General features: G+C 34.3%; 1 protein-coding gene across 2 annotated transcripts in view; it reads right to left on the bottom strand.

The window, feature by feature from the left end:
• Window positions 1-997: 997 nt before the first annotated feature.
• ATAD2 (ATPase family AAA domain containing 2) overlaps window positions 998-10,189 on the bottom strand; it is a 67,969-nt gene continuing 58,777 nt past the window's right edge. For both annotated transcript variants that reach the window (XM_036830999.1, XM_036831000.1), the window contains exons 22-28: window positions 9,886-10,045; window positions 7,785-7,907; window positions 7,519-7,662; window positions 5,949-6,341; window positions 4,117-4,250; window positions 3,147-3,275; window positions 998-2,353 (exon numbers count right to left, since the gene is read on the bottom strand). In XM_036830999.1, coding sequence (XP_036686894.1) covers window positions 2,309-2,353; window positions 3,147-3,275; window positions 4,117-4,250; window positions 5,949-6,341; window positions 7,519-7,662; window positions 7,785-7,907; window positions 9,886-10,045 — 1,128 coding nt within the window. In that variant the 3' untranslated portion in view covers window positions 998-2,308. The remainder of the gene's footprint in view (window positions 2,354-3,146; window positions 3,276-4,116; window positions 4,251-5,948; window positions 6,342-7,518; window positions 7,663-7,784; window positions 7,908-9,885; window positions 10,046-10,189) is intronic.

Here is a 10,189-nt window from a genome sequence, read left to right as displayed (position 1 = left end):
GTTGCTAGAGTATTTTTTGTGCCATATTTAAGAAATCATTGCCAAGTTCAAGGTCACGTTTTCTTCTAAGGATTTTATAGTTTTAGCTCTTAAATTTTTCTGTCCTTTATGCCAGTACCACACTGTTTGCCAGTGTACACTGTGAATGTAACTTCGTGTAAGTTTTGGAATAAAGAAAGTATAAGTCTTTCAACTTTCTCTTCTTTTTCAAGATTGTTTTGGCCAGTCAGGGTCCCTTGCAGTTCCGTTATGAATTTAGGACTGACTTTCCCATTTCTGCAAAATGGGCCATTGGGACTTTGAAAGGTATTGCACTGAATCTGCGGATTGCTTTGGGGAACATTGCCATTTTAACAACATTAAGTCTTCCAATACATGTATACAGGATCTCTTTCCATTTATTTAGGTCTTATTTAATTTCTTTCAGCAACATTTTTTAGTCATGAGTGTACAAGTTTACACTGCCTTGGTTAAATTTATTCCTAGGTGTTCTATTGTCTTAGGTGCTATTGTAAATGGAATTGCTTTCTTAGTTTCCTTTTTTGGATCGTTCATTGCTAGTATACAGAAATACAACTGATTTTTATGCTGATATTCTATCCTGAAACTTTGCGGTATTTATTGGCTCTAACCGATGTTTTGTGGATTCTTTAGGATTTTCTATATATAAGATCATCTGTGAATATGCCTTTTATCTCTTTTTCTTGCCTAATTACTATAGCCTGATTGCACTTTTAAGCAAAAAAATGAGAAAAAAAATTCTAGGTTTGCAATTTCAGCATGGTTTTGAAAGTCTACATAGGAATGTAGATTTATTACTTCCCACGTCTGCAGACAGTATGTCATGAAAAGGACAGGAAGCAGATTAGTCTTTGTAGCTAAAGAATATACGCATCTCAGTGTCAACAGCATTTTAAATTATGCACAGTAATAAAACAAATTTTTGCAACTGTTTTGCACTGAATTATTTTAAAATAATTAAGAAACAGAAACAACATTGAGAAGCAATTTTCACCTTTAAAATTTATTACAGAAGCTAGACATATAAAATAAAATCCTAGTTATAAAAAATGCATCTAGAATAAGTTATAATAAACTTCACTAAAAATGAGTACGTGTGTGTCTATGCGAATCCAGGAATATACAGGTACTTAAACGTTTTCAGTGACTCGCATTGCATCACGCATTACATAAGACAGTATCTACTAATTAAGGTATCTGAATTGAGTTTTAGAAGGCTTTAAATACAATATCCAGATAAAACGACAACAAAAGGCAGTTTAACTCAGAAACTGTATTAGAATCCAGAATCTCTCATATGAGATCATTATCCCCTATTCCCCTCAAAAGAAGTTTCCAACAGAAGCTATTTCACAAACTAATAGTAGAATGTCTCCTAAAAAGAAAAACCATGGTGGTAGGGGGGGAAGGGAGTGAATATGCATGGCAGTGAATGTTTTTATTGCTTTAAGAAAGAAATGTATTTTTGGTATCATTAATACAAAATTTATAATATTTACATAATTGTATATAAAAGGTATCTATAGACTACAACCTAAACACATTTAGAAGGATATAAATAGTTTTCAAATATAAAAATTTCGTGCTATTAAAAAGATGTTTAACAAAGTAGTCATTAATATATTTGTTGTATATATAATCATAAAAGTAAACCAAAAAATATTTAAAATTTTTATTAATCCAAATGAGAATTATAAAAAAAGTTTATCTAAAAAGCATTAATTTTGACCTTCAAGTACAGAATTGTGGTGCAGCTAGAAGTTGTTCAAGGGCCCTCCTGCAAATCACTACTTGAACACTAGCTTTTAAGTGAACAGGCGGGGACGCTAAAGGCAGATGGGAGATGGGCATTGAAGAAAACAAAGATGACAAATGATGGCAAAGAGACAATGGTTAAGTAAGTTTCTAGTCTGACACAATAAACTATTTTTAGGAAGGATAAAATTAAAAGTGCTTAAAACAAAAGAATGTCAATGTCACTAATTACTCTTAAGTGCCATAAACATTAGTTATCAAAATAACTTTATTAAGAATTGGCCACACTTTAACTACTGATAACCACAGGAATACTATACTACAGTGACTCAATGAAAATTCCAATATTTATCAGTTATCTCTGTAATTTATCGTACACATGTACATAAATACCAGAAAAGTTTAAATATTTTTATTTACTATTTTAATCTTTTCCTTAAAGATGCAGGATTTCATCTTGCATCAGTTGTGTCAACATGACAAAGGTGAATTAAATAGGAACGGAATATAAAGAATATTTGGTACCATGACATCATGATCTGGAACAACTGAAGTTTTCTATCTCTTGCTCCATTTTCTAGATAAAGGATAGGAAGGAAAAATAGTAAGTTTCAATATGGAAAAAATCAAAGAAACATGACTCCATTGCTGGGTTTTTTTTTTTTTTTTGCAGTAAACAACCTTAAGGATATTATTATCCATGTATATATCTGATAGTGAAACAGAAACTTTGTTCATGTTTATGACTATCACATAGACTGGTATCACTGACGGGACTTCATTATTTAAACCTCTTTGAAGTAAGTCTGAGATGCTTTCATCTTACATTAAATTCATACAGTTATTAATCAAGGCATTGGTGTACATATAGATATTAATACTTTATATTTTGTAGGTACTACTGTTACATATATATTATTCTGTGTAGGTACCATAGTATACTTTATTAGATATACTAAATACTATATATATTACATACTAATAGGTATATAGTAGATACCAGTTTTATATATATATATATATATATATAAAATACTATATAGGTATCAGCCAAACTCTATTTTTAAACATTAGTACTTGAATGCCCACTATAAAGCAAGATTAAGTAAAGACAAATAGGTCTATGTTAAGTCTGTCTTAAAAAGGAACTATATATCTTCATCAATATACACACAAAATAGATTTTTCATAGTTTACAGATAATACAGTGTTCCACTGCTTATTAAAGAAACACAAACTAATTTAAGTGCTAGATTTATAAAAAAGCACAGAACACAGTTATACCTAGAAATAATCCATAATCCACACATTAAAAAAATGGTATTTAAAAATTTTTATAATGTGTTAACTTCTCATATATATTAGTTTACCTGAATAAGTGTTGTCTTGTCATAATCCCTGCGATGCTGATAAATACACTGGCTGATTACAGCATACAAATTTTCCAACTGAAAAATATTGTATTCTTGACTTTTTCTAACAACAGTCTTCAAAAGATTCTAAAAGAAAACGTAAGTGTTACATATGTGAGAGAAATTCCCTGAGATATTTTAATTTTGAAGATTTGGGGGCATTTTTAGCATATAAGCCAGAGAGAAGGCAGACCAAGTCATCTAATGAGACACTGCAGCCTCTGATAGTGACTCTGACATTGAGCTGTAAGTTAATGTTATCAACATTCTATGACTGGCCTGTCAGCCTAAAAACTACAGCTGAGGAGGTTGCCAATTTCAATTCTAGCCATACATCACTAGAGACAAATTAAAAAATAATCTCAAATTAGACTAACAGGAAAAAAGGCAACATTTTTGCAGAACATTTTATGGCACTATGAGTACATTATAATCAATTCTGTTATGTGAAATAAAAAGAGACAGTACATAAATGATGAACTACCTCACCACATCAGGGTTCTTTTCTTACAAAAAGGAATTTCTTACAAAAAGTGTTTTTTTGTCATGACTGAAACAGACTTACTATTGATAAATTTCTGTGATTCTTCAAGTCTGGTCGTACCTTGATACTCCATTACCTCATAGTTAACCATGGTTGCATGTTTTTGTTAAGTAAAAACCAACTAAAATGGTCATATGTAATGGTCGTAAAAACAATGTATGGGATCAGTGACATAGACAAGTATGTTAAAAACAATAATATCAACATCCTAGCCATCTCCAACCACTGCCTTTATGAAAGTTTTTCTATACCAAGTTTATCCTTTCATAAAAGATCATTATTTATTACATGCCAAATTGATACAATGTACTATTACAATCCCTCTTTTGGTGGGTCATGTTTCTAATCTGCACAATGAAAGCATTACGATCTCAATTTACATACTTTTAATCGCTCAGGGTCCACAACAAGGGAGGGTGTCGGCTGAGAAAGAATCGCCAAAGCCTTTTCGACACTGATGAGCTGCTGTTGCTCTACCTGGGAACGTCTAGCTCGAGTCATCCGCAGGACACACATTTCTAGAATGAAAAAATAAATAACTGTTGTTTGTTTCACAGACACTTTATAATACCCAAAATAAATATCAGGCAGATTAAAGAGCAGGACATATTTACTTAGGCACAAACCCCTGTTCTGGTTTATTGACTCTGCTGTGAGATTAAGATGCTGCCATTTACACACTCAAAAATTAAGGACAGGGAATTCCCTGGTGGTCCAAGTGGTTAGGAGTCTGAGCTTCCACTACAGGGGGCACAGGTTCAATCCCTGGTCGGGGAGCTAAGAACCTGCATGCCACACGGCGCGGCCGGAAAAAAAAAAAAAAAAATAAGGACATTTCAGAAATATTTTCTCAAATAGAGTATTTCAAGGGATCCTCAACAGATTAGACTGTCTCCTATTTAGGCATAAAACTCAGAATTTAAGAGCTGGAGGGGGCTTCAGTAATCTCGAATAGGAGTTGCAAACTACTACGCATAGGCTAAATCTGGATTTAATTACTCCATAATTAAAGTTTTCTTAGAACACAACCATGCCCATTTTACATATGTGTGTCAATGTGGCTTCTCCAGCAGGGCTGAATAGTTGTGACTATCCGGTCCTTTACAGACAAAGTTTGCCTATCCCTGATCTAGAACAATCTACTCACTGAGAGATGAGAAAAATAAGGCCAAAGAAAGGTGAAGACTTTTCTATGGTCAACATACCTAACTGTTCTAAGAGCCAGGACAAGAACCCAAATCTCCTGACATGTACACAGGTACCTGTCTCACTAAATAGTGTCCTTTTAAAAAAGATAATGATAAAAGAAAAAATAAACTTTGAACCTAAACAAAACATACTAAATTATACAGCCAGAGGATTAACGTTTAAAATATCCACATCGGAAAGGCTATATCCTAGACCATTCTAAGATTACTCAAACACAGGAGAACTCATTTTAAGGAAGTACTTGGAAAAGATTTATCTACAGCATATAAGCCACTGAAGAAAACCAGTCTCATTAACTTAGTCAATACTTGTTTTTGACCAAAATAAATTTTTGACCCTGTTACCCTTTTTTTGCTTTGTAAGACTAAATAATGTTTGGTTTTTCCAAAAACCAAACAAATCTAATGCCAAAGGTCCAAAAAGGTGCAGACAGGAAACAATTCTACATGAAAGACTTTGGGAGCAGGATCATTAGAATAAATATAAATAACCTTGGACTAAACCTACAGTAGGGATAGAGGAATGATGGGGGTGAGTAACAGTTGTTGTACATCACTCAGCAAGAAATCACATGAAACTGCTTATCTTGCTTAAAAATGAGAGGGTATCCTGCCAGCTTTTAAAAATTGTATAGCCAAGCATTTTGCTACATGCTTTAGATGAATTACTTTATTCAATCGTCAGAATATCTTATTACCCAGCAACTATCTACCCCAATTTTGCAAATGAGAAAACTGAGGCTGATGGGTCAAGAATCTTGACCGAGGTCACAAGCTACTAAGCAGTAGACTAGAGGCTCAAATCCAGGTCTGTTTGATGCTATAGTGTGCTTTTAACAATAGTGATTTACTAGCTCAATAGTTATTAAAGATAATGCTATTTTCCCTAATTAACTCTTGTACTCTGAAAGACAAGGAAAAAGGAGTAAACTGAGATGGTAATTAACTATTTAAGAACTTTGAATGAAACATCTTTTAAAATTAGTAAGTTGCTTGACTGAGACTTACCTTTTGCTTCATTTTCATCAGAAATATCTGTTATCTGAGAGCCAGAAGCATCTCCATTGCAAGCGATCTTATCTTTCCTCAATTCTGTACATGCTATAGTCTTTCCAGATTCTTCAAGTTGATTTTCAAAACAAGTACTTGAATTATTATTTCCCAATTCTATTCTGCTTTCAGAGGCGTTTTGCTGCTTTTCATTTTCCTCCATTGAAGACTCCCCTGTGTTTCCAGCCTCATTGTGGTCTACACTTGTATCTTGATTTTCCTCTGTATCACTCTCAATTTTGTCATCTACGACATTTTGGCCATCATCTTTTGCCTGTGAAATCCTCCTTCGTTTTGCTATGGTGCCTAAGTACCACTTCGACTTTTTGCGGATTTTTCTCTTCAACTGAGCTTCAAATAATTTAAAGAAAAAGGGTAAGAGAACATTCAACAACTTTTTAAAGTCTAAGTAAGTGGGAGAAAAAAATACCTCCTGCGATATTAAGAGAAGAACCTGAGATATCACCATAGTATTGTATGGTTGGAATATACAAACAAAAGTAGAGAATACTGTGAGAAGGTAGAAAGTGGTCAATGACCTGTCATTCTAAGGAATTTGGATTTTATCTTGAATAATTTTTTTAAAAATCGAATAATTTTAAGGAGGGCAATGACATGAATTGTCTGATGCATATATTACAAAGGTCACTTTGGCAGTAGTATAAGGAATGAACTGAAGGAAGGGCAAGACTAAAAATAGCTTACATGTACTGAGTGCTTACCGTATAGTAGGAACTCTTCTAAGGCCTTTATATGTACTAACTCACTGAAATTCCACTTTAACCTGATCAGGTTTGCTACCATTATCGACATCATTTTACAGATGAAGAAACTACACTATACAGAGATTCAACATTCTGCCTAGACTAGACGCAGTATAAGCACACTGCAACCTTATGTTTGGGAGACTCATCCATACTGTTGTATGTACTTGAAGTTTAATAATTTTCACTTTTGTATAATAATCCATATTTTTCCATTCTACTGTTGATCTGCATTTGGGCTGCTCCCATTGAATACTGTCTCTATGAACATTCTGTTTAAAAGCATTGAGGAATTATGGCACCAAAATCTGGGAAAACAAATGAATAGCTGAGAGGCTAAGAAGCTGAGGACAGTCTGAAATTCATGGAGCTTAAACAGCAAAAACTGGAAGTAAGAGCTTGCCAAAGAAGAGAGGTCTCAGGAACCCCACAGGATTTGGGTTGGTACTCCATGGAGTTATACCCTAAGAATAAAGAGGAACAGGAAACAGACTAGCATTTATAGGAAATAAAAGTCAGTTTCAAATCAAGTCATACCACAGTTAGATTGTGAACTGAGAGGGGAAAGGTAAACTGGGATTGCAAGTGGTACTTTATTGCAAGCCTGGATTTATTTCAAGAATGCAAAGTTGCCTTACTGTTAATGAAATCAACATAATTCGCTGCATCAATATAGACAAAGGAAACTGATGGAAAAAGTAAACAGCATTAGAGGAGAATAAAGGCTATAGTTTTGTAAGTAAAATTTACATAAGTGCACTTACCAGGAGTGCTGCAAGCCATAGGAGTACTGGGGGTCTTCAGCTTTTCATTTTGCTCTGGATTTGGTCTTCTATCACCAGCAGGAGTGGAATTTTGCTTTGGCATTACATGGTAGTAAGATGGGGCATATCTGGAAGAGCTACAACCTTATAAACAGACATGTGGAATATCAAATCAAATTTCCAGATTTGAAAATTACATAAACAATTAATTAAAAGGACTCAACACATCTAAAGCATCTTTTTCTGATATCAAATCATTTTCCTACCTCTCTTCTTCCTAGATTCCTGAATTTCTTCACAAAGCTGCTCAAAGTCTTCATCAAGTTCTTCTTTAATTATTGCATAGGCAGTATCTCTTAAAGCACAGGCTCTATGTCTAATAAGACGATCTATGGAATGAATAAAGAATTTTAAAATGTTTTCCTTTTGCTAATGTAACAAAAATTAACACCATATGTTGGGCTAAGATTATAGCCGTTACAATTCCTTTTTTACTTCCACCATGAATAGTAAAAGTTACTGGAATTGTGTTATTTCTGTTCTTGATGTTAATCTAATGTTCTGGACATCTGATTCAACACGGCAGACTAAACCTAATTTCATTGCCCTGTCCTATCCAGATCCCTTTGAAATACCAGAGAAAATATAAGAATCAATTAGTAGCAAAACTAAACAACATAATGACACAAAAACAGCAAGGAAGGCTATCAGTGTCATGAGTGAACTAGGGATGTAAAACAATTCTGGAAGAGATATAGAGGATGTTATTACATTGACAGAGAAACTAAACAAAGACAATGAAACAGCAACCCTACATAGGAAACACTAGAAAAAAATCCAAAACTGAGCGTAAGCACTGTAAACTGGAAAATGCCTTGAGGCAACAGGCAGATAATAAGTGAATGTAAATTTGCTTGAAAAGCTGGATCAGTCCCCCTCACAGGGCAGTAGGCTGCAAAATTCACACGATATTCAGTTCATAGTTGACAGGAACAGCTGTAGTAACAGAAGGGATGTTGCTGGGGGCTTCTAACATGGCCTGAAGAAAGGCCAGGCAAAGTTCATTGGTTCCTGGAGTGTGGCAGCATTGGCAAAACCTTGGAATTTGTCAGAATGCACATCATTCTCAGGCCCTGCATCTACAGAATCAGAAATTGTGGAGGTGAGGCCCAGCAAGCTGCATCTTAACATGTCCTGTAGGAGATGCTGATGGTAGCTAAAGTGTGAACACCACTGCTCTAAAGTAATTTTAGATTGTCACAGTGGACGAAAAGGGAAGCAGCGGCAGTATGACTGCAATGAAACAGAAAAAGCCCTCTTCCTCCAGGATAAATGCTTCCTTCTTTCTACAGTTAAGGGGTATTCCCAACTTGGTAGCCTGTTTCCCACTGCTTACCTCCAGAACTCTGAACTACAGGATAAAGTCTAGGGAAGGTGTGGGCAGAAGACTGGCAAGGGAAGAACAGTGAGCTTTTAAATTGTTGAGGAAACTCTTAGCGGTGGAAATCAATCTAATTTATAAGCGCTACAAATTTAAAAACAGAATGCCAATGTACTGGAGGAGAGAGCCAATGCAGGAAATAGAACTATTAAAAAAAATTATCCACTAAGACAGTTAAGGGCACAGCATCCATAAAGCAAGAATAGGAAGCTAGGAAAAAGCACCTGAGAGAATATTTTTTGGAAATGAACAAGTTTATAACAAACATATAGATATTTGAATATATCATTATAAATATGAACAAATATATCACTTAAAAATCCCTTACTTTATACATTTTATTTAACGGACTGGGTATGTGAGGTAGAACGTGAATGCATTCTACGCATCGAAAAGGTCTGGAAAGATATCCCCAAACTTAACAGTGTCCACCCTTGGAGAAAGGAAATGGGTGACTTAGTTTTTTAAGTATTACTGTTAGCAAGTATTATGCTATATTACTTTTGTAATAAAATTTATAATGGTCTTAACTAAGAAAATCCTTTCAAACTTATTTTATTACAGAGAGCTTTAATTTTTCTACTTTGAGAAAGAACATTGATAAACAAAGGAAACAAGCTAAGTTGTTACGTAATTTTGTGTTTCATTAGAGGCTACATCATATAATTGTTTTGGAGTGAAAGAAACCTGCATTTGAATTCTGCCTCTGCCACTTCCTGATGGTATGACCTTGAGTAAGTTTTTTAACCTCTCTAAACTTCCATTTTTCTCAACTGTAAAATGAGGATACCGTTGTTGAGGACTGAATGGCACTGTGAATATAAAATGTTTATAATATAGCACCTAGTATGAAATCACCCGCCACTAAGCGTTAGCAGCCCCCATTCCACCCCCTGAGGAAGAAAAACAAAACCAGTAATGCTCACCTCCAGGATCTCTATCTGGATTGTATTCTAAAGCATTACTACAGATTAGATCGATATCACTCAAATAGTCTTTCACAGTCAGATACTTGTGGAGATCAATTTTACTGATTACAGATGAAAGGTCCATTGGTTGCTTTATTACAGTGACATAATCAGGAACCTAAAATTCAAGCAAATGACCAAATCACTAAATTAACTCTGAACAGTAAAAAATTTGAGTCAAGTTTTTCTACCAGGCAAAATAAAGGAGAGAGAATAAATACATAAGATATAATGAAAATATATTAATACAAAACTGTGACTC

This window comes from Balaenoptera musculus, chromosome 17, assembly GCF_009873245.2.
Source record: "Balaenoptera musculus isolate JJ_BM4_2016_0621 chromosome 17, mBalMus1.pri.v3, whole genome shotgun sequence".
Lineage (NCBI taxonomy): Eukaryota > Metazoa > Chordata > Mammalia > Artiodactyla > Balaenopteridae > Balaenoptera > Balaenoptera musculus.
Note: the sequence above shows the minus strand (reverse complement) of the source record. Positions and strands in the feature narration are given on the sequence as shown.